Source organism: Erpetoichthys calabaricus, chromosome 4 (assembly GCF_900747795.2).
Source record: "Erpetoichthys calabaricus chromosome 4, fErpCal1.3, whole genome shotgun sequence".
In the NCBI taxonomy this organism is placed as follows: domain Eukaryota; kingdom Metazoa; phylum Chordata; class Cladistia; order Polypteriformes; family Polypteridae; genus Erpetoichthys; species Erpetoichthys calabaricus.
This window is the reverse complement of record NC_041397.2, coordinates 246,448,297-246,474,088: the sequence shown is the minus strand read 5'-3', so window position 1 is coordinate 246,474,088 and position 25,792 is coordinate 246,448,297. Positions and strand designations below refer to the sequence as shown.

General features: G+C 36.2%; 1 protein-coding gene across 11 annotated transcripts in view; it reads right to left on the bottom strand.

Annotated features, from left to right (window-relative positions):
• fhip1b (FHF complex subunit HOOK interacting protein 1B) overlaps window positions 1-25,792 on the bottom strand; it is a 287,627-nt gene that overhangs the window by 165,393 nt on the left and 96,442 nt on the right. For 7 of the 11 annotated variants that reach the window (XR_007934743.1, XR_007934742.1, XM_051926175.1 and 4 more), the window contains exons 4-7: window positions 23,521-23,679; window positions 10,757-10,843; window positions 1,436-1,603; window positions 1,208-1,287 (exon numbers count right to left, since the gene is read on the bottom strand). The exons of 1 other annotated variant lie outside the window; for it this stretch is intronic. Coding sequence is in view for 8 of the 10 variants with exons in the window: in XM_051926175.1 (XP_051782135.1) it covers window positions 1,208-1,287; window positions 1,436-1,603; window positions 10,757-10,843; window positions 23,521-23,679 (494 nt within the window). In the remaining 2 variants the exon portion in view is untranslated. The remainder of the gene's footprint in view (window positions 1-1,207; window positions 1,288-1,435; window positions 1,604-10,756; window positions 10,844-23,520; window positions 23,680-25,792) is intronic. 3 more of the 11 variants (XM_051926181.1, XM_051926180.1, XM_051926179.1) reach the window with 3 other exon arrangements.

Below are 25,792 nucleotides of genomic sequence, written 5' to 3'. Positions count from 1 at the left end.
CCACACACTCTACTTTTCACCAGTGGCATTTTTGTTTTTTTTTTTGATTATTTTTAACTAACTACATCCTACATGTCTGGTGAAGTCCAAAAAGTTGCACAGCTTTTTTTAAGCAATCATGGCCGATAATACTAATACTAATAATAATAATGTCATGAAGTGCTGTGCTAGTCTCAATAAGGATATAAGCTCCTTTTTGTCATTGACTTTACTTATGGCTTGCTGTAAAGTAATTTGAATAGGTAAGAAAAGCACTATATAAATGTAATATATTTATTTATTTCTTTATTACTTGCTAACTCAGCAGTCAGTCTAGACAGAAGACAAGGCAACTTTGCATATTCTTTCCTTTTATAGAGTGCACCTGTGCAGGTGGCTTTATGGCTGTTATATTTAAATATCAGTCCTTTTGGTTTTTGTTCTTGCTGTTGCTACCGCCACTGCTGTCACATAATATTACTATTATAATATTAATGTACACAAAAGGGCGCACAAACAGACACGTAATACTCAGAATCATTATCTATTTAAATATATTTGATTATTAAACATTCAAACCTTACTTGTTGTCTAATTTGACAGCCCTTGACCGTGATGATGCAAAAACTCCTTTGTAATCTTTTTAGCTCATCTTTATTTTGCAGCAAAGTCCTTTTGGCAAAATTAGCTGAGTGGAATCTCTCCTAGCAACAAGCTTCTTGTCCTGGCAGAAAAAGACTACACTAGGCCTAATTGCATTTTGATCTGTAATTTCCTAAGTTACAGACCAATTTCTTCACTGGGCTAGAAACCTTAACATTCTAAACCCTGGCAGATGACAATATCTCTGAATCCTCTGATGTAAAGGATCAAATTAAATGATTTTCGTGGGATTCCGGGATTAAATATGGAGAAAAATGGTGAAGCAAGTGGCAATAGAGAGCTAACCTAGCATGCATTTATTAACCACCCAGAATTATGTTGTCTCCTAAATAATTGTAAGAATTTTATTAGTAACATATCTTGTCAAACAGAATAATTATGAAATGCGTAAAAGTCAAGGAAGTGTCAGGAATGTTCCTGTTTTATACAAATGTGCAGATAGTGTGTTTGTATCAAATATTTCACAGCAGTAATTAAACTGCTTATTCCTCAAACTGTCACGCACTTATTCTGTACTTCTTAGACAGCAAATGATTTTCTCAATTAAATAGCAATGCTTAATTACCTGAGTACAAGCTGTAGCATGAAGTCTTCACAGTTTAGAGAAAGCAGGGTTTTGAAAAGACTAAGAGAAACCATGCAGAGCTAAACAGGAAAAAAAATACAGTAAGTTGAAAGGGAGCTAAGAAACAGCATAACTTGAGAAAAGTAAATATAAGATCTTAAAAAAAAAGTTTTCTTTAAAATACACCTGTACACCATATTGTCCTATATCTTGTCTGCTATTCCTTACCCGTGCGCCACTGTTGATTCTAGTTATAAGCGTATCCAGGATAGTTTCATTGTCATGCCTATGCAAAAGGATGAAACGCAAAAAGGCTTTCAGAAGAGCTGTTTCTGTGATACTTCGAAGAAACAAATCCAGATAAGCAGTGCTAGTAATCATTTCTTCCGCTGATGTCTAAAAGAAAACACATAATATCCAAAATTAGCAATGAGGGACCAGGATGTAAAAAGAAGAGTAGCAAGAAACAAATACAATAAAAATAAAGAAAAAAATAGAAAAAGTAGCTTAAGTACTATGCTATAAATTTATGTATTGTTTCCAAGGATACTATCTTTGATAAAGCACACAGTTAATTCTACCAAAATCCTGTTGTGGTGTATCAGCCAGATATATTTCCCAGACTTATTTTTACTTAACGTTTTCTGCATTTTCTGTGTTTATTAAAAAGTATTATTTTTTTCATGTGTTTATTGTAATTATGTGTTATTTATTAATAGTACCTGTGTATTTATTATTTAGTATTCAGTCAGGTCCATAAGTATTTGTACGCCACCACAATGGATTTGAAAAAATACTGTATGAGTTGTTTATGAATAACAGACATTTTTCTGCATAGCCCCCAACCCACCACACACCCTATTTCCATGGAGTTCAAAAGTACATGAATATTTGACTGACGAGCTGCTCCATAGCCAGGTGGACGCAGTTCTCTCATTATTTCATTATCATTAACTATCATAAGCACGTAAGAAATCTGGAATTGATTCCAAATGTGGAATACGTTACTGGTTACTGTGAACTCTCAATATGAGGTCCAAAGAGCTCTCTATGCAAGTAAAAACACTCCATCATTATGCTGAGAATACAAAACAAAACCTTTAGAGAGATAGCTCTATGTGGGACTGGATTCGACTTCTCTTACACCTCCATCAACTTTTTCCTCTTGCTTGGATGAGACTGAGGCCTGGATGTCCAAGAACTTCCTCAAGCTGAACAGCACCAAAACTGAAGCTCTTTTAATTGGCACTCCCCATCAACTTCGTTCCTCTGTAAATTGTATTTCCTTTTCTGACCGTACCATTACCCTCTACCCTTCTTTTACAAATCTGGGTGTCAAGTTAGACTCCCATCTATCATTTGATATACATATCCATCACCTTTGTAAAATTGCATTCCGTCATCTTCGAAACATAGCCAAACTCCATCCCTACCTCTCCCTCTGTGATGCTGAAAGGCTGGTTCATGCCTTTGTCTCATCCAGACTGGACTATTGTAATGCACTCCTCATCAGGATACCCAACAAGAGCCTTCAAAAGCTACAACAAATTCAAAATAGTGCTGCAAGAATCCTGATGAGGGTGCAGAAATATGAACACATTTCACAAATCCTTCGATCACTTCATTGGCTCCCTATCCATCTCCGTATCGAATACAAACTCTGTTTGTTTACTCACCAGTGTATCCATGGAAATGCTCCACAATATCTTAAAGAACTCCTTATATTATAACAAGAAACCTCTGTTTAACAAATACCCAACGCCTTTGCCCCTCTGTGTCCAAACTTCATACAATGGGAGACCGAGCCTTTGCAGCCGGTGCTCCCCGGCTCTGGAATGCCCTACCAGAGAGCCTAAGAACACAGCAGATGGTGGGCTGTTTTAAAAAACAGCTAAAGACTTTTCTACTTAGGAAAGCTTATTAACAAGAATGCTATAATTATTGTTGTTTTATCTCTGTTTTTATCTTGCTTTGCTTTTGTATAAACTTTTTATGTTGCACTTTGAGATTTACTGCTAATGTAAAGTGCGCCTATAAATAAAATGCATTATTATTATTATTATTATAGCAGAAAAACTAGTAGTGGTCAAATCAACCATTTTGTACATTCTTAAAAAGAAAGAACACATTGGTGAACTCAGCAACACCAGAAAGTCTGGTAAATCACAGAAGACAACTGGTCTGGATGACTGCAGAATTATGTCTTTGGTGACGAAGCAGCCCTTCACAACATTTAGACAAACCAAGACCACCCTCCTAACATTGCCAAAGTCAACATTAAAGAGATAACTTCATGAAAGTAAAGACATGGGTTTACTACAAGGTGCAAACCACTGGTAAACCTCAAACATACGAGAGGACAGATTAGACTTTGGTAGAAAACATTTTTAAAAGCCTGTCCAGTTCTGGAACAACTTTTTTGGACAAAGGAAACTAAGATCAATATATACCGGCATGTCGGAAAGAGAAGAGTATGGAGAAGAGAAGAAATGGCTTATGATCCAATGAATCCAATAATCATAAATTACTGTAAATAGATGTCAGTCACTAATGTTTATTGATAATATGACTGCTGGCGGAATAAACAGGGTGAATTCTGAAGTGTACAGGACTATATGATCTGCTCTGATTCAGCCAAATCTTGCAAAACAAATAGGACAATGCTTCACAGTACAGATGGACTGCTTTGCTGTGAAAGCAAACCAAGTGTTTTTCAAATGCAAAGTAGTGGAATATTCTTCAAAGGTCAAGTTGATCAACTGACCTCAACCCAATTGGACATGCATTTCCCTTGATAGAAGAAAGTCCAACGAACAAGCAGTAACTGAAGACGGCTGCAGTAAAGGCCTGGCAAAGTATCACTAGGGTGGAAATCCAGCATTTGGAGATGGCCATGGGTTCCAGACTTCAGGTGGTGATTGACTGTAAAGGATTTTCAACCAAATATTGAAAATGATCATTACATTTATGATTATGTTAGTTTGTCCAAATACTTTTGAGCCTCTGAAAATATGGGGACCATGTATAAAAATGTTTGTCTTTTCTAAACAGCTCATATAATATTTTTGTTAAACCCCAAGGATTAAAGCTGAAAGTCTATACTTCAGTCACATCTAGATTGCTATGTTTCAAATCCATTGTGGTGGTGTAGAGAGTCAAAATTATGAAAATCATGACACTGTCCAAATACTTATGGACCTGACTGAATATGTATTATATTTTAATATTCTCTTCTGCGCCTTGTGTTTTGTGTATGTGAAATTCCAACAAGATGGGCCACACCCTGATGTCATCACTGAAGGACCATCCTTAGCCTATATGCTGTGAGGGTGGGGAGCACCTGCTGAGGTGAAATGTTTTTTGCTAGTACTGATTCTCCGGCTTATTGGATTTTTGCTTTTGTTCTTGAAACTTGATTATTGGATTGTGGATTAAGATTTGTTGCTGTGGGTTGTCTTGTGAGGTAAACCCTCACTGCTTTTGCATTTTTGCCTTGGCGACATTATGGTTCTTCTTTGGTTTAACGCAAATAAAAGGCGGAGTGGTGGCTCTGAGGCTAAGGATCTGTGCTGGTATCCCGAAGGTTGCTGGTTCAAATTCCCGTCACTGCCAAAAGAGGTCCTACTCTGCTGGGCCCGTGAGCAAGGCCCTTAACCTGTAATTGCTACAGGAGCGCTGTACAATGGCTGACCCTGTGCTCTGACCCCAAGAGGTATGCGAAAACTAACAAATTCCTAATACAAGAAATTGTATAAGGCGAAATAAAGAACAAAAAAAAAAAATAAATGTAATCATTTATAATGATTTTGAATTGGACTTGTCTTTCAAGCCAGAGGTATTCAATTCCTCTCGAATGGGAACATTTATGTAAATCTTTGTATATTTTGGGACATTTAAATCTAGATTTTGATTGTTTGAATCTAGATTCACATTTTAGGCCCGTATAAGCCAAAGCCTGCCTGCAAAGGTCAAGTTACAGAGGGCCCTCGACAGTTCTATGGGTCTTTTAGAGGCATCACACCATTTTTCTATTTTGTGTGTTGCTCGTTAAATCACCTGTAAAGAGGTGGCTCCCTAGGTCAGACCTTGGGTACCTGTACAGCTACAGGTTTTTGTCCCAACCAGTTTCATAATCATTGACTCCATTTACGTCAAGCAGATCTTGTTGTTTAATTATATAATCTTTTGCTATCTTATTCCACATTCAAAAAAGAATAGCAGTGTGAGATTTGCATTTATAATAAATTTCAAAATATTTATATTTTGACTTTGCACTTAATTCTATTTTGTTATTTTATTTTTTTCTGTTCTCTTAAATGCAATCTAATAATGGCAATTAATTTTTAGAAGAGCAGACATCTGGGTAAATAACACTAAATGCAGAAAGGCTGAAGCTTCTTCAGAGTCACACCCATAAGCATGGCCATTAGCACATAATGGCTTAAAAAACTGGACACCTGGAAATGCAGAATGAAAATCATAATGATTATGAAATTCTTATAAATGAAGTTAAAAAAATAATTAATTACATGTAACATAGGGAATGCTTGCTAAATTTCAATACAAATTTAGAAAATCCAGTTTTGCAATTTTTGCATTGACACCACATGCAGAAATAGGAAAATAACACCTTGATTAACTATGGTTGAAGTCTAACTAACAGTAGATGGTTGAAGGCTTTCATCCCAACCAAAGCAGGGGTTCCCAGACTGAACCTAAGAACCACTACTTAAGACTTTACCTACGCATATTCAAAATAAACATTTAAAATTTAACACTTAAGTATATGAATATATACATTACTAGAAAAATTATAAGTTTAGATTATGACAATATTATGATTGAAGGGCTTGTGTTTCAACTGATGTTTTATAAGTTTTTGTCAGCCTTTTGTTCTTTGTAGGAATACTCTTAGCTAAATAGTCTTATGATAGTTCAGGGATGCCACATTGCCGCAGTGGTAGCGCTACTGCCTTGCAGTAAGGAGACCGGGGTTTGTATCACAGGTATTCCCTGTATGGAGAGTGTATGTTCAGCGGAGAAGCGCAACTGTAAAATGGTCTTCTCAGATTGCCACGTGACTATATTGGTAAGATTAAGGACAATAGAAGGTTTAGATATTACTTTAGGTCAAAAGGATAAAGGTGTATAGGACTTGGAAAGCCTTTTGGAACAGATGTAACCTATATTGTTGGGATGCTTTACTTTTAAACCAAAGGAGCAATAATCTATTGGAAAGGCACTTGAGGTGATCGATTACTGTTTAAACTTGGGGAAAAAGAGCAGCAGGAAGTCTAGGACAGACTTCTGGTTTATCAGTTTATTTAAAGGAATAAACAGTAATATTCATAAAAATGTGTCAAGTAACTTTCAATTCAATAGCCTACAGACCACAAGTCAAAACACATCCATTAATATACCAAGTGTTGATTACCTTAATACTAGAAGTATCAAAAGTAAAATACATGAGTTTTATGTAGTTGTGCATAAGTGTAAAAATAGTGACATGATCTAACTAAATCCTAAAGATAGGGATTAGTGTAATACAGTAATCCCTCCTCCATCGCGGGGGTTGCGTTCCAGAGCCACCCGCGAAATAGGAAAATCCGCGAAGTAGAAACCATATGTTTATATGGTTATTTTTAGAATGTCATGCTTGGGTCACAGATTTGCGCAGAAACACAGGAGGTTGTAGAGAGACAGGAACGTTATTCAAACACTGCAAACAAACATTTGTCTCTTTTTCAAAAGTTTAAACTGTGCTCCATGACAAGACAGAGATGACAGTTCTGTCTCACAATTAAAAGAATGCAAACATATCTTCCTTTTCAAAGGAGTGCAAAGCAAGCAGTCAAAAAAAAAAATCAATACGGCTTTTTGGCTTTTAAGTATGCGAAGCACCGCCGGTACAAAGCTGTTGAAGGCGGCAGCTCACACCCCCTCTGTCAGGAGCAGGAAGAGAGAGAGATAGCGAGAGACAGATAAAAAAAATCAATACGTGCCCTTTGAGCTTTTAAGTATGCGAAGCTCCGTGCAGCCTGTCCTTCAGGAAGCAGCTGCACACAGCCCCCCTGCTCACACCCCCCTACGTCAGCGCAAGAGAGAGAGAGAGAGAGAGAGAAAGTAAGCTGGATAGTTTCTCAGCCATCTGCCAATAGCGTCCCTTGTATGAAATCAACTGGGCAAACCAACTGAGGAAGCATGTACCAGAAATTAAAAGACCTATTGTCCGCAGAAACCCGCGAAGCAGCGAAAAATCCGCGATATATATTTAAATATGCTTACATATAAAATCCGCGATGGAGTGAAGCCGCGAAAGGCGAAGCGCGATATAGCGAGGGATCACTGTATACTAATACAGGTAAAATTCCATTATAAAAAATATCTTTACAATGAAGTTTTCATTACAACGAAGCATTTTTATGGTGCTAACTGCTTCCCCATATGACACGAGTCTATAGAAATCTCGCTACTACGAAGTACATTCAGCAGATACTTTCATTATAAAGAAGTACACAAAAGACCTTGAAATGCCTGAATGAATCATCCACAGAGCAGTTAGTTCTGTGGCCACAGCTCAGTTGTGCACAACGATCCCCAAACAGAAACACTGTAATTTTTTTTCTTTCTTCGAACTTTCCTCATACTGTTTTTTTTTTTTGTCCTTTGTTGTTTCCTGCGGTTTTCAGAGATACCTTTTACTTATTGCTCATCAACATTTGAAAAACATCCATTGGAATTTAACTCATTGTCACCCTCAGACATGGCAGACATGGAATAACGATAACAGTTCAAATTAGAAAAAAAAAGTTACATTTTTGCAGCTCTCGATTGTTGCAAAAATAAAAAGACGTTGCCAGTGAATTCGGAATTTCGCCATCGACACTGTCAACTTTCTTGAAAGACAGAGCAAAAAAGTAGAAAAATCTCGGATTGCAAGCGTATGTGAACTGCTGCATTTGAAGACATCGAAAAAGTAGTTTTTATGTGGTTCAGTGAGGCTCGTTCAAGAAACATTCCTATTAATGCGGCACTCATTCAAGAAAATGTGAGGTTTGTAAACTCTCTTGGGACCTCCCCCAACTAGACAGCAAGCTGAAGAGCGTCCCATAGTGCGATCTCCGCGTTTGTACAGACAGAAAAACAGAAAAGATCTTGATTGGTGATGCAAGGTTAGGAGCACGTAAATTGTAAATGCAGATACTGTAACAGGATTACTTGATCACTGACCTGGCCACAATCCTGCCTGACTGCTATGTCTGTGTATAGCAGAGTGGCAGATCACGCTAAAATAAACAACCGTGCCATTCCTGTTTCAAGCTGAATAAAGCTGGTTTTGCTAAAGTACTGAGACTACGCCTTGTGTTTTGGGGTGCAAGACAGGGACTTATAGCGCGACCCCCATCTTTAATGATTTGCTTCTGTGGTGCTTCACTGCAGCGCTGTGAGCCTCCTATTGCCCTGCCCCAGCAACGGACAAACAATCTTCCACAGATGCTGCAATCGAGCTTCAGGACACACTTCAGTGTGTCGTTCCCATTGGGTGGGGAGTGGGAGGTCTCAAAAGAGTTCAGAAACCTCACAATAGGAAGAAGAAATAATGATTCAGCTCCTGACTGATAACTGTGCTGCCCACAGCATGCTTCCACATTCAGATAATGTTCGCTTTGAATACCTCCCATCAAATTGCACGGCAGCGCTTCAGCCATTGGATTTGGGCATCATTCGCATCCTGTAAGTGTATTATCATAAGGAAATGCTGAGAAAAATTCTCGTCAGCATAACTTGTAGGAAGGAGGAGATTAAAAGTAACGCGAAAAAAGCTATTGAAATGATTGCAAACGCCTGGATACAAGTTAAAGAAAGCACTATAGTAACAAATACAGAATCTCATTACAACGAAATATTCGTTACAATGAAATATTTTTTAGGTCCCTGGGAGTTCGTTATAACGGAATTTTACCTGTATATACTCACTCTTAGTATTAGCCCTAAATGTTACTTCTATAGTGTCCCAGTAAAACATGTGTCTGGTAGAACTTGTATGTGCGTATATCAGAGAGTGCTACTTTTGACAAACTTATTTAACATCTATCAGGGTAAATTAATGAAGGCTACTATTAAAGAAATGACCCAACATCACATGGGGAGTAATAGTTTACTGATGAGCACTCGATACGGTTTTAGAAAGTGGAGATGGTGTTTCACTTATAACAGAATGCAATGAAAATATTTGAGCAGACAGATGCATACTACATTAATACTTATTTTCAAAAAGCTTGTGGTAAAGAGCTGTGTGAGGCGCTTATTATCACACCAAATGGGTAAAAATTTGGCTCAAACACAGGAAGCAAAGCAAAGTACTTTTTCTGAATGAAACAGCTTTAAAAATGGGTGTTCCTCACGGACTACTATTTCGGCCACAGTTTCTTTTTTTCTTTTAACGTATACACACATTCTGGATAAAAATGTCAAGTGTAAAACTCGGTGAAACAACACATACCCCAGAGTCAGAAGAATCATTACTGGTGATACCTCGCTAAATCAGAGTGTGATAATTATACATCTGATGAAATCTGATACAAATAATTTAAAGTATTGCACTTAGGAAGTGAAAACAATAAATGTAACATACAGAGGGGTTCTGAAAATAAACTATACATGAGCTTAGGAGTGTTAATGTACTCATCATTGCCATTTCTAGAATATGTACAGAAACAATTAAGATGATTAATAGGATGTTAGGATAGATAGTTACAGTACATGTCACAATGTACTAAGTACAAATCGAGTTACATAGCTATTCTTGAGCTATACTACAGAATAGTGTGGCCTCAATTGGAATCTTGTGTACAGTTCTTGCCTTGATATTACAAAAATTATGCAACAGACACATTGTTGAGAAAAACAATAATTGTAGGACTGCCAAGTGTAAGTTATGAAGAAAGAATGATGTTAGATTGAGAAATGACAGAGGAGTTCAAAATTATGAAATGAGTTAATACAGTGGACTCCAGTTATTACTTTAAAATGAGTAAATTAACAAAAACACAGATATGAAAATGGTTAGGTGTATATTTCACACAAATGTTAAAAATTGTTTCCTCACACAGAAAACCATGGACATCTGGAATAAATTACCAACAAATTTGATTAATAGTAGTGTTTTGGGGCCCTTAAAAACTTGAGATGATGATGTTTTACAAATGTGAAGTAAAGAGGCATTGAGTTGTTATGTTGGGTTGAATTGCTTGTTAACATCAGAATTGTTCTTATGTTCTTCACAGCAGTCATGCTGAACGTTTCACAAAACAGTGCTCAGTCATAACACACACTCAGAGTTAAGTAATGCTTTGATATCATAAGATGAAAATGTAATCTTGTAATATATTAAGAAATTGCAAGCCAATCAGTCCAAGTTATCTTATAAAAGCAAAGCAGGGTTTGGATATTTTCTGCAGATTAAATAAGGTGTTGTATTTGTCAACCACTTATTTTTTTTTATATGGACTCACACATAATACATGAATAAAAAAGTGAAAGTGTTACCTTATGAAGAGCAGGGCCCAGGACAGGGACAAGAAAACCATTGTGCACATAATCCACCAACTGGTTTTTAACAAGAGGGTGAGAGACCTAAGAAATGGAACAAAAAGTCAAGTCTTTCAGATTCTTTAAAAATGTATGTACAGCTGCTGTGATCATTAAGCTATATTCCTCATAAAACTTAGATATCAAAGTAAAATACGTAGAAACCAAATACTATGGAGCCCTAATAGTTAATAGTAAAAATTTCAAAGTCTTAGAAGGCAAAACTAGGGAATGTTGTATTACAGTGATGACAGTCAAGCAGTATCTAATGCTCAGATTCTGCTGTGCTGAAAATCTGTCTCAAACTGCGTAAGCCAGCATGAACTTTTACCATAAGATTCATTAGCAAAAGACAGCATGAAAAATGCAATTCTGATTAATGAATCTGTCTGATATGAAATACAATCAAATAAAAAAAAAAAAAATTAAAAACTGTTCACAGACGATTGCCATACAAGTTAGAAAAGTAAATTCCAATTTCTTGGCAAACACTGGAAAATATAACACCTGACCTACTTGAAAAACTTAAATTCACCAGCATATTTATGCTAATTATGACATAATTAGGAACATGATGACTCGGCACTACTTGTGGTAAAATGACGAAATGTATCAAAGTCCTACATAATTAACACAGCTGAAATGTGTAATAAGGGTTACTACATCATGGATACAGCACAGACTATTATTTTAAAAGGATTCCATATGGTAAACAAAATTACCTATTGCAAAACTAAAAACAACTTCCTGTAAAATCTTTAACAACATCTTAGATACTTAAAACAGCTTGGCACAGCATTAAGTAAGCCAGGTTTAATGATAATAAAACAAAATTACATGTTTGCATGAACTTTTGCGGATTACAAGCCTGTGAAAATGCTGCGTAACTTAAGTACTGTAGTTTACAAAAGTGGAGCAGTAATACAAAAGAAAGTAACATACAGTGGTGTGAAAAACTATTTGCCCCCTTCCTGATTTCTTATTCTTTTGCATGTTTGTCACACAAAATGTTTCTGATCATCAAACACATTTAACCATTAGTCAAATATAACACAAGTAAACACAAAATGCAGTTTGTAAATGGTGGTTTTTATTATTTAGGGAGAAAAAAAAATCCAAACCTACATGGCCCTGTGTGAAAAAGTAATTGCCCCCCTGAACCTAATAACTGGTTGGGCCACCCTTAGCAGCAATAACTGCAATCAAGCGTTTGCGATAACTTGCAATGAGTCTGTTACAGCGCTCTGGAGGAATTTTGGCCCACTCATCTTTGCAAAATTGTTGTAATTCAGCTTTATTTGAGGGTTTTCTAGCATGAACCGCCTTTATAAGGTCATGCCATAGCATCTCAATTGGATTCAGGTCAGGACTTTGACTAGGCCACTCCAAAGTCTTCATTTTGTTTTTCTTCAGCCATTCAGAGGTGGATTTGCTGGTGTGTTTTGGGTCATTGTCCTGTTGCAGCACCCAAGATCGCTTCAGCTTGAGTTGACGAACAGATGGCCGGACATTCTCCTTCAGGATTTTTTGGTAGACAGTAGAATTCATGGTTCCATCTATCACAGCAAGCCTTCCAGGTCCTGAAGCAGCAAAACAACCCCAGACCATCACACTACCACCACCATATTTTACTGTTGGTATGATGTTCTTTTTCTGAAATGCTGTGTTCCTTTTACGCCAGATGTAACGGGACATTTGCCTTCCAAAAAGTTCAACTTTTGTCTCATCAGTCCACAAGGTATTTTCCCAAAAGTCTTGGCAATCATTGAGATGTTTCTTAGCAAAATTGAGACGAGCCCTAATGTTCTTTTTGCTTAACAGTGGTTTGCGTCTTGGAAATCTGCCATGCAGGCCGTTTTTGCCCAGTCTCTTTCTTATGGTGGAGTCGTGAACACTGACCTTAACTGAGGCAAGTGAGGCCTGCAGTTCTTTAGACGTTGTCCCGGGGTCTTTTGTGACCTCTCGGATGAGTCGTCTCTGCGCTCTTGGGGTAATTTTGGTCGGCCGGCCACTCCTGGGAAGGTTCACCACTGTTCCATGTTTTTGCCATTTGTGGATAATGGCTCTCACTGTGGTTCGCTGGAGTCCCAAAGCTTTAGAAATGGCTTTATAACCTTTACCAGACTGATAGATCTCAATTACTTCTGTTCTCATTTGTTCCTGAATTTCTTTGGATCTTGGCATGATGTCTAGCTTTTGAGGTGCTTTTGGTCTACTTCTCTGTGTCAGGCAGCTCCTATTTAAGTGATTTCTTGATTGAAACAGGTGTGGCAGTAATCAGGCCTGGGGGTGGCTACGGAAATTGAACTCAGGTGTGATACACCACAGTTAGGTTATTTTTTAACAAGGGGGCAATTACTTTTTCACACAGGGCCATGTAGGTTTGGATTTTTTTTCTCCCTAAATAATAAACACCATCATTTAAAAACTGCATTTTGTGTTTACTTGTGTTATATTTGACTAATGGTTAAATGTGTTTGATGATCAGAAACATTTTGTGTGACAAACATGCAAAAGAATAAGAAATCAGGAAGGGGGCAAATAGTTTTTCACACCACTGTAACACTGTTGTATAAGGAAAGCTGTTGCACAGATAATGAATATTAGTATATACTTGCTAAGGGTGTAAGGCATTATTCATCTGGCAAGAGGTTAGAAGTGGCTAAGATGGTACTTTGCTAACAAGGGACAGGGTGCTGAAGGAAGAGAGAGAGTTTGCGTTGTCACTGTGGCTATGGCTCAAAAAAGCAATGTAGTTGAGCCCTGTATGGGTGCAAAATATGTAAGCTTTAGCCAAACGCACCAACAACTGTACAAGTTTGTTCCTAAACCTGACTGTGCCCCATTAAAGTTGTATGCATTTCCTCATTGGGTATGCATACTACATTCTTATTGGTTATTATTCCAACCATATCTCTTATTATATTGTATATTCTTACAGACACTGTGTAGGTTTTCCCACAGTTATTCAGGTTCTTTTCCACATTCCAAAGACACATGTATTTATGGACACCTAGTATGAATGAGTATTGATGTGTGCATGAATGTGCTATGTGATGTGTAAACTACAGCCAGAAAATTAATGCAAAATCCAACTTGCATTAACATAGGATGCCAGTCCATTAGAGGGTACAATCACACAACCCCTGGCAAAAATGATGGAATCACTACTCTCAGAGGATGTTCATTCAGCTGTTTTTTTTTAAATTTTTGCAAAAAATCTAATTACAGATATGACACAAAACTATTAACAGCTGAACATTCTGGCATTGTAAACATACATCAAAAAATTAAATGAAATTATTGTAATTAATAGCATTTTTTTTTGTTCAAACCACGTAGAGGAAAAAATGACAGAATCATTAACCCAAAAAAAATTGCAATTAGTACTGTGTTGCACCTCCTTTGGCTTTTATTACAGGTTGAACTCTTTGAGGAATTCAAGTGAAAAACAATATCCTTCGTCAATCAGTTTCTAACTTTCCTGTATAGCAGTTGACAGATCAGCTTTGCAGGATTTAGCCTTGTCATGGACCATTTTCAATTGCCACCATACATTTTCAATCAGATTGAGATTCAGAGGTAATCTGTAGAGGTAATGATTGCCGTCTCCCCTGGTCCTTTGCCTGACATGCAACCTCATATCATCAGTGAGTGTGGTTGTTTTCTTCAGGCAGTCATCTTTATATGCTTCATTGGAAAGGCACCAAACAAAAGTTCCAACATCATCTCCTTGGCCAATGCAGATATGTTATTCATAACTGAATGTTACTTTCATCCAATCATTCACAGTCCACCACTGCTTCTCTTTAGCCCACTGTAACCTTTTTTTATCTTCTGCTTAGGTGTTAATGATGGTCAACGTTTAACTTTTCTGTATGTAAATTCTGTTTCCTTCTGCACATTTCTTATAGTTTCTATAGTTTATAGTTTGGTCACACTATTTTTGGATTTTTCTTCAGCGTTCAATACTATACAGCCTCATATACTGATTGGGAAATTAAACAGTATGAATGTAAACCCATTTATCACACTATGGATTCAGAACTTTCTTTTAAATCGTTCACAGACAGTTAAAGTTCAGGACACTTTTTCAATAGCCATTCATTCAAACTCAGGAAGTCCACAGGGGTGTGTCTTATCACCATTACTGTTTACTCTGTACACAAGTGACCTGAGACAGAACAATGACCACTGCTCCATTATTAAGTATGCGGATGACACCATGATCATAGGATGCATATCTGGGGAGGATGAAAGCCACTATCTAAATCAAGTGGACTGTATGGTAAACTGGTGCAATAAAAACTCTCTCACTCTGAATGTAAAAAAGACCATCCATCCATCCATCCATTTTCCAACCCGCTGAATCCGAACACAGGGTCACGGGGGTCTGCTGGAGCCAATCCCAGCCAACACAGGGCACAAGGCAGGGAACCAATCCCGGGCAGGGTGCCAACCCACTGCAGGACACACACAAACACACCCACACACCAAGCACACACTAGGGCCAATTTAGAATCACCAATCCACCTAAAGAAATGATATTTGATTTTAAGAGACAGAAATCTGTATGTTCACCTACTGTAGTTCTGGGAGAGGAGGTAGAAATAGTGAATGAATATAAATACTTAGGAACTTACCTAGATAACAATCTTAACTGGAATACAAATACAAAAAAAATATTTTCTAAATGCAACCAGTGCTTATTTCTCCTCCATAAACTCAAACTATTTAAAGTAGACAAGGACCTCATGTTGTCCTTCTATCGCAGTATAATCCAGTCTGTGATCACTTTTAGTTTCATTGCCTGGTTTAATAGTCTGACAAATCAAAACTCAAAAAAGCTCCAGCAGATTACAAAGTATGCAGCTAAAGTTAGATAGATAGATAGATACTTTATTAATCCCAATGGGAAATTATTGGGGCTGATGTAGATTATTTGACTAGTGTGTGTCAGAGGCCAATGCTAAAGAAACTGGAAATCATCTCAACTGATGACAGACATCCATTACATGTAGAACTAAACTTCAGTAAATCAGGAAGGATAGTTGCTTTGAAAACCCACACAAATCGCTCCAGAAACTCCTTTCTTCCTAGTGCCATACAACTTTTCAATAAGAAATATCGGAGATAATGTTTAAGATTTTGATATATATCCTGTTACCTTTTTTTTTTTTTTGGTGTAAATATGTTTTATCTAACTGCCTTACTTTAACCTTTCTTATTTCTATTTCTCTGTTTTATTTCATTCTGTCTGTTACCTGTCATTAGATGCAACTGAGAAGGCAAATTTCATGTTTTCCTGTGTAAACATGACTAAATAAAGAAACCTAAACCTAAATCTAAACAAACATTGACTTCTGCTTATGTCCATTTGTTTTTCATTTTTTTGTTGTGCATTTTCTATTTTCCAGGCATATTGCTATTAGTTTTCTGTCCTGACGCTTTGATGTCTTCCTCAGTCTATCTTTATCTTTCCCTTTTCGTTTGCACATGCTCCAAATTTTAGACACATCTGACTAGGAACAACCAAAATCATTTTCCACACCCTGTGTTGAATTACCTTCTTGAAGGAGTTTTACAATCCTTCACATTGTTTCAACTGACAGCTCTCTTCTTGGGGACATGCTTCCTGTAAATCGGCCAGTTGCAACAGCTCATTATGGTCTGCAAGCACTCTCTTTTAACTGCAGACTAACTGGCCTATTTAGATTCGTGCAGGTATTTGTTTTAGAAATGCAAATTTCTGGGTGATTCCATAACTTTTTTCCTTTGCTTGTTCTGAACAAAAAATGTGCCATTAATTACAACAATTTCATTAAAATTTTTGAGGTATGCTTTATGGTGCCTGAATGTTCTGCTGATAAATAAAATAGTTTTGTGTCATATCTGTGATTTGTTTTTCGTAACAAAGTGAAACAGCTGAATGACCATCCTCCAAGAGTAGTGATTCTAGAATTTTTGCAAGGAGTTGTAAATATACCCACAGAATGACAAGTTTAGAGTTGCTTATTCACCTCACAGAATGCTCTGGGTTATGAAAGAAAGGCAGAGAGGTCTGTGGAATGAACCATTCAAATATCTGAAGAATCTAAATGAACGGCATCACTGAGTGGAAATTAAACCTGAGTTCAAGGCACAGAAAAACCTTATACTGGATTTCTGGGCCATTTGTACTGTCTCCCATATTCTGTATATGCATTTAATTACCATTATTATTCATGGTGGCTCCGAAATCCGTACTAACCCCTACTTTCTCTGCTGTTCTTTTTCTGGTTTTCTGTGGTGGCACCGTGATGTCCCTACGTTGATAGATTAAAGGCCAGAAGTCCACATGACCATCATCATAAAGTTCTTCCATATGAACCCTGAATACCATGAGGACTGATTGAGGTCATTTATGTTAGGTAGAATGCCTAGAGGGGGTAGGTGGTCTCGTGGCATCAGAACCCCTGAAGATTTTTTTTGTTACTCCAGCTATCTGGAGTTATTTTTGTTTCTTCTGTCCTCCCTAGCCATCAGACCTTACTTTTATTCTATGTTAATTAGTATGGCCTAATTTTATTTTTTATATATTTTGTCTTTTTTTCTCTTTATTCATCCTGTAAAGCACTTTGAACTACATAATTTATAAAAAAAAATGTATATAAATAAATGTTGTTGTTGTCTCTTGATTTTCATTTTTAAATTGTGATGAATCTGTCATCTTTATATACTGCAAGTGTTTCATAATTTGCCGACTGTTTTTTCATACAAAACGCAAGAAGCTTTTTCATTATTAGAAGCTTGTGGTTAGCTTTGTTGCAATATACTTCTATGGCGGGGAAAATAAGTATTGAATGTGTCAACATTTTTTTCTCAGTAAATATATTTCTAATGGGGCTATTGACATGAAATTTATACCAGATGTTGGTGACAACCAAGTAATCCACACATACAAAGAAATCAAAAAAGTCCATTTATTTATTTAGTATTTATATAAATATATGTGCTTTTATGTATTAAAAATATATTAAACTTGATATTTTTACCTAAAATACATAATTACAAGAGACGTGTGCTTTTTATTTTTAAGATGCAGTAATTGGACAAATGGAACTTTGTGAAAGTGGCTCTCTAGTTAATAGTTTTTCCAAAATGTGCAAAGTTTGAATGTGTACACTCAAATGCTTTCTGGTGAAAGACAATGCATATATCTCACTGCTCTTGCAAGTGGGAGACCAACAGCAATGGCCAAGAATATATTTGATTGAAACTGTACTCTTCCTATTTCAAAATATACTCAAAATGCTTACCTGTAATACTGTATATACAAATACATTATATCGGGTCCACAGTCATACCGCTGCTACAGTAATTTCTCTCAAATGCAACATTACTCGTTTGTACCTGTAACTGCAAGACAAAGGGTGGCATGCTATCCATATCGCGAGGATACCTGAAGGCCATACTATAAACAGACCTGTGCAAAGCTTTTTGCTGAGGGATGGTCAAGAGGCCATTTTTTTCAGGTTGGTAGAAGTTAGCATATAGTCTCTGAATCGGACACACTTTAAAGATGACAGGTAGCCCAGAAGCCAACTCCCAGGCCTCACTCTTTGAAGGCCACTCAGGAACAATGGGGCAAAGCATACCTATGACTTAAGGTTAGAACACTGCCCTTTGCTAGCCAGACAGCTAATATTCAGATAAAATGTGAGCTGGGTAAAGAGTCACTACCAAGGAAGCACGGACACAGAAATGAGAAGAGAGAGACGGTAAATTAATTAATTCACCAAAAAGACAGGGATAACAATCTGATAAGGCACACTTATTAAGCCACTAGGGTTTTTCTGATTCTTCTGATTGTTATACTCAGTGGAATTGGCAAGCATCAAGAGTTTATACACAGCTGTTCTATAATCAGGGAAGATCTTACAGAGGAAAAATCCAAAATTAAATCATCATACAGGGAGGAGATCAAAATGTCAAAAATCAAGACAATAATAAACAAGTGACTAAAAACAAGGTAAAAAAAAAACAAAAACAAAGTGTCCCTAATCCTAGACTATAATTCTTTTCTTAAATAGTTAACAATTAATTGTGCTAAAAATTGGACATAACTTAATGTGCACTGCCATATAAATGACATCATGCACTGGGAAGCCAGCATACCATGTGACTAGCAGTGCCCAGTGCAACAACAATGTAACTACACCAATAATGTAAGCACAGAATCAAAATGGTGGCATGTAAGTTTAGAAAACATTCTAAAAATTAACTAAATAAAGCAGATAACATCTCAAAATTTAAAAAATAACTAAGTTCATTTATTAGATTACTTTAATATTTTGTTTTCTCTATTAATTCATCTGTCCCCTGTTTAATATTTAGTTTAAATGAAACATTTATTTGGATAGTTTCAACATTTTGGCTACTTTGAGTAGTTTGAATCTTTGTTCAGGAAACCATTAAAAACAGAATTTGAATAGTCTAACAGATATGTAAAAAACTATGACGAATTAGTTTCAGTCTCAGAACTAAATAGTGTTTTCATCTAAACCAATAACTGAACTTAAAAAAATCATTTTTTAAAGTTTGTGTTATATCAAAACATCAACAGATGAAGCTCAACAGCATGAAGACACAGGTATTTTTCAGTGCTGCAAGTCTGATTAAAACGAAAGGCTTAGACTGCTTGAAATGTCTAATCTGACTTGGTACACAAAATACAGAACACACAAAATGTCTGTGGTAATCTATTAAAGAGCAAATCCTAGCTAGTACAAGTGTCAGCTTTGTAGTACTAGGACAACATTTCTGTGGTTGGCAACGAGATTATGAGCATTTTACATATGCTCAGGCTCATGGTGTAGTATATCTTACACAATGCTAGTGATGACTGTGACCACTCAAAAAAAATTCTTAGTTACTGAAATGCTGTTTGTAGGTAAACTCCACCTATAAGAAGAATTACTCAATTCCATTCCATTAGTCATATTATATTCTATGGTCTCATCTTAACTGCGAGTGAAAACCTTATCTAGAGAAATAGTTATCAGGTATTCTGGTGTGTTGGGGAATCCAACAGAATTATTTTTGTCCGATTATGGTTTCAATACTACTCTTAAGCATATGTGAGGAACCTGGAAATGATACAACAATCCTTGTACTTTATACAAAGTGGAATAGGGCTGGGCAATACATCGACTCTTGATTCAATTTGATATAAAAAGAAAGAAATCAATATTCAAAAGTCAGTATCGCAAAATTTAGTACTTTTATTTTCCATATGTTCTATTAAATGTAAAGTAAAAAACACAAAATCTCTGTTGCAATTTCTAAGCCTAACTACGTCAACTCCACTCATGTTACCTGGTGATGGTGATGAGAGTTGCCAAAAATAAATAAATAAAAATCGGGAGGTAATCAGAACCATTTCCAGTTCTGCAATATTTCTCACATATCATATCTCTTTGCTTCTCATCATAACTAATTGATAACATCAATACACAATCATTTATCTCAATTTATAATCAAACTTTATATTAAAATTATATTTTCGCACTTATGGAGGTCAAAAATGGTGATGGAATTTTTTCATGATTATACAGTCATATGAAAAAGCTTGGAACCCCTCTTAATTCTTTGGATTTTTGTTTATCATTGGCTGAGCTTTCAAAGTAGCAACTTCCTTTTAATATATGACATGCCTTATGGAAGCAGTAGTATTTCAGCAATGACATTAAGTTTATTGGATTAACAGAAAATATGCAATCATTATGCATCATAACAAAATTAGACAGGTGCATAAATTTGGGCACCCCAACAGAGATATTACATCAATACTTAGTTGAGCCTCCTTTTGCAAATATAACAGCCTCTAGACACCTCCTATAGCCTTTGGTGAGTGTCTTGATTCTGGATGGAGGTATTATTGACCATTCTTCCATACAAAATCTCTCCAGTTCAGTTAAATTTGATGGCTGCCAAGCATAGACAGCCTGCTTCATCCCATAGATTTTCGATGATATTCAAGTCAGGGGACTGTTACAGACATTCCAGAACATTGTACTTCTCCCTCTGCATGAATGCCTTTGTAGATTTTGAACTGTGTTTTGGGTCATTGTCTTGTTGGAATATCCAACATTCATTCCAAAAGTAACACATCTGCACAGTGCAAGTACTCATTCACTCAACTCACAATGTCAATGACCTATACTTAAACCTTAAAGGGAAATATTTTACAGTTTGTATCAGTTTGTATCAGTTATGGAGTAAACTGTACTACTAGTTAGTACACTAATTACAATAGTTGTGTATTCCAAATATGGAGTGTTACATTTGCATTAATGAATATGTGGTGCAGGTGTTTTTTGAATCTGTTAAGATTATTGTAATTTGGAGGAAATCAAATATACAATCATATTACTTTTCAGCAAAGGTTATTAATAGAATAATGGCAAATCTTAAGAGCAAGATTTTACTTCACTGTTTATTGGGATTGAAAATGAAAGTAAACTTTCACTGTGTACTTGTAACAATCCCATTTCCATTGAAATGTTGCTGTACTCAAAATTTCAAGCACATGTTAAAGATTCTTCCCTGGCACTATAAAGTACAGTACTACTCTATCTGGTAGAAAAGAAGAAATCAAGGCAATGTTGAGAAAAGCAGATGCAAAATACTTACAATGCTGCACAAAGTTACGTATGAAATAAATACATGCGCGCATCATAAAGACAATTACAAACATGAAAAAGCATGTAAAGTACATGCAAATACATACTGTATATACTCGCATACAAGTCGGGGCTTGAAACTCGAAAAATTGATCATAAAATGAGACCCCAAATTGTATACCCATTCAAAAATATGACACTTAGATTTTTTTTTTTATTTTCAGATTGACAATGACATGTAACCTAGGTCTTGGTACCACACAGGAGAGTAGTGACAAAAACGATCATTTTGACTCTTGGATTCCCAAAGATCCAATGGCATAATTTACCTGAAGAAGGTGCTGGTGCAGCTGATTTGGCACTGTGATTGGTTAAACTTTAACATAGCAATAATCCCTTTTACTTATGCAATTTAATTATTTTTGTTAATTAGCTTTCATTTGTAAAGTTCCCCTTGGGATTAATAAAGTATCTATCTATCTATGAAAATAGGCTATTTTTTACCTTTTTATGATTTATCACAAGATTTTGTCAAAAGTTACAAAAACATTATTTGTCTTAATTCCAACCATTAAATCAAAAAAGTAGAAATTTCAATAAGGAGGCATAGACTTTAATATCTACTTTGATATCCCAGACATTTTAATCAACACTTAAATATTAAACCATGTAATCTCTCTTTTTGAAGAACATTTTTACTAAGGGGTTATCTCAAAAGATCTGACTTGAAACTAAGTTTAGGCTATTATAAGTCAACTTACTATGGAGAGTATCGACATACTTGCAATCAATTTTCATAATTAAAAAAGACTTAAGTAGGAAGAATTGACTCAAGAGTTTTTCTTACATAGACAGAGTAGATTGACATGTTCTGCCTCTAGGATATAATCGCAACTAACTTCAGTTAAATGAAATAGAGAATAATAAACTGCTATATACTACAGAACACAACCACAATATGTTATTACAAAAAAAAAATATCTGGTCATAACCAGAGTATCATGATAATACTGTATGTGGAGTGTATTCTATACTACATTTTACGTTATTCTTATGAAAGTAATTGCATAACCATATTGGAATGGGTAAGTTAATAGTAAATGTCTCTAAACATGGGATACACATAGGACGTATTACCGTATATATATTCTCGTTTAAATTCTCCTGTAGATAAGTCGGGGCTTGATTTTACGGTATTTTATAATGTCAGTCATATAAGTTGAATGTGGAAAACCCATGCTATCGGTCCAAGAGATTATGATATGTTAATGCCCACCTGACAGAGTAACCATGGAGCAAACTGTTTTTTCTTCTGTGTATTGTGCCTACGTGAGTACATGGTAATACCTCAACTATTTTGAAGCGACGTTTGCACTGTTTTGTGTATCTCACACCCTCATACACCTTTACTGTAAGAGCATCCTTTATCTACGATGGAGCGTTTAATCAGAAGTTATTATGAAGCTGGTTTTAAATTAAAAGTCTTTGTGGTGAAAGAAACTGATAACTGCGCTGCTGCAACAAAATTCGATGTGTCTGAGAAACTGGTGCGAGATTGGAGGAATCAAGAAGACGAAGAAAAAAAAAAATCTAAGTGTCATATTTTTGAATGGTATGGAAGAAGATGATCCACTGTGGCAACCCATAATGGAAGCAGCCAAAAGAAGAAGTCATATTTTTGAATGGGCGTAGAAGTCAGGGTCTGCTTTTATGATCGATTTTTCAGGTTTCAAGACCAGACTTATACGCAAGTATATATGGTAAGTGAATATGTTTTTTTTTTTTTTCTTAAATCACTTACAGTACAATAAATTAAAAATCAATTAAAAAAAAAAGAAATTAAAACATTGAGAATGAGTTAAAGGATTTACTCATGCGTCAAAAAATACCTGAACTGATATACAAAGCTCCACATACTATTATAACTTTCTTTTGAAAGTTGATGAAATGGTTTGTATTTTAGTCTTTGTTACCAGTTACCAAAACAAAAGGAGATTTTACTGTAATAGACAGCACACTTTTATGAATCTTTTTCATGTCACATGGCACACAATTTACCTGAATAACAGCATTACAAAACTCAAGAGAATTCATGAAAAGAACAAGAGAAGACACTCCAATCCAGTCCTCTCTTCTCAGTGCATGCCAGTCATCTCCTCGAACTTCAATTTTCCTTGGTAATGAGGAATAGAGTGCACTTAGTCCCGTGGCTAAAACCTGTTGGTTAGAAAGCAATTATTACATTTACAATAAGTTTATCATACTGTAAAAAAAATTCTATAACATAAATACGGTTAGATTAATGTTACCAGAATGTTAAACTAAATTGACAAAAAAAAGAATGCTATGGTATTCTCATACTAGGAAAACCATTATTAATCTGAGATTACTTTCTATTACTGAATGTAAAAAATATTGCATCCATCTGAAAAAACAATCAACTTAAACCAACTAATAGCCTTTTTTAACAAAGGGAATATAGTTATTAAGCATGAATAAGCTAAAGTATCACAAGTGCTCATTAGTACATTGTGGCTACTAAAAGGACAGCTGGGAGTAGAAACATGCACAGGGCTCAGTTTTCAAGAACCACATATGACAGCACTGTACTCTCAGCTCAGTGCTATTAAAATAAACCTGAACCATGCTCACAAGTAAGAGTTAATGAGAACTGCAACAACAGCCAATCCGTTGATTTAAGAACTGCAACTCAAACCATATGCATATTATTCATGATTTGAAATGAGTACTACTGCCCAGTCAAGACATTTGCACTTTGTATTCTACTTAGATACAAAACAGCAGACAACACATAGTTAGCCATGTTAATGAAAATCAATCACCACTCTGTATTAGGATGTAAAATGAAGCTTCTTCGAAGACCTACACATGTTACACATCAAAAACTGGTATCTTAAACGGCTGGGTAATGTACTTCAGGATAATAACATGCATAAGACATAAACAAAACTAAATAATTAAACTATTCACACACACAAAACTATAAACAGTTGCTTTTAATTTCAACCATAATGAGATAATTCTAATCTAAAGTATTCCAAATTATTGCTGTAATGCATATACCAGCAAAACAGCAGAAAACCCCTGGACAAATGCCCTCATCACAGCTTAGTTTATTGCTCAATGTGCTGTGCATTTTGTACAGATATCACATATATGTGAATTTCCCCTTGGGATTAGTAAAGTATGTATCTATCTATATATACAGTACTGCGCAAAAGTTTTAGGCAGGTATGAAAAAATGCCGTAAACAAAGAATGCTTTCAAAAATGGAAGTGTTAATCATTTATTTTCATCAATCAACAAAATGCAGTGAATGAACAAAAGAGAAATCTAAATCAAATCAATATTTGGTGTGACCACCCTTTGCCTTCAAAACAGCATCAATTCTTCTAGGTACACTTGCACACAGTTTTGGAAGGAACTCGGTTGGTAGGTTGTTCCAAACATCTTGGAGAACTAACCACAGATCTTCTGTGGATGTAGGCTTCCTCACATCCTTCTGTCTCTTCATGTAATCCCAGACACACTCGATGATGTTGAGATCAGGGCTCTGTGGGGGCCATACCATCACTTCCAGGACTTCTTGTTCTTCTTTACGCTGAAGATAGTTCTTATTGACTTTGGCTGTATGTTTGGGGTCGTTGTCCTGCTGCAGAATAAATTTGGGGCCAATCATACACCTCCCTGATGGTATTGCATGATGGATAAGTATCTGCCTGTATTTCTCAGCATTGAGAACACCATTAATCCTGACCAAATCTCCAACTCCATTTGCAGAAATGCAGCCCCAAACGTTCAAGGAACCTCCACCATGCTTCACTGTTGCCTGCAGACACTCATTATTGTACCGCTCTCCAGGCCTTCGACGAACAAACCACCTTCTGCTACAGCCAAATATTTCAAATTTTGACTCATCAGTCCTGAGCACCTGCTGCCATTTTTCTGCACCCCAGTTCCTATGTTTTTATGCATACTTGAGTCACTTGGCCTTGTTTCCACGTCGGAGGTATGGCTTTTTGGCAGCAACTCTTCCACGAAGACCACTTCTGGCCAGACTTCTCTGGACAGTAGATGGGTGTACCTGGGTCCCACTGGTTTCTGCCAGTTCTGAGCTGATGGCACTGCTGGACATCTTCCGATTTCGATGGGTAATAAGCTTGATGTGTCTTTTATCTGCTGCACTAAGTTTCCTTGGCCGACCATTGCGTCTATGATCCTCAACGTTGCCCGTTTCTTTGTGCTTCTTCAAAAGAGCTTGAACAGCACTTCTTGAAACCCCAGTCAGCTTTGAAATCTTTGTCTGGGA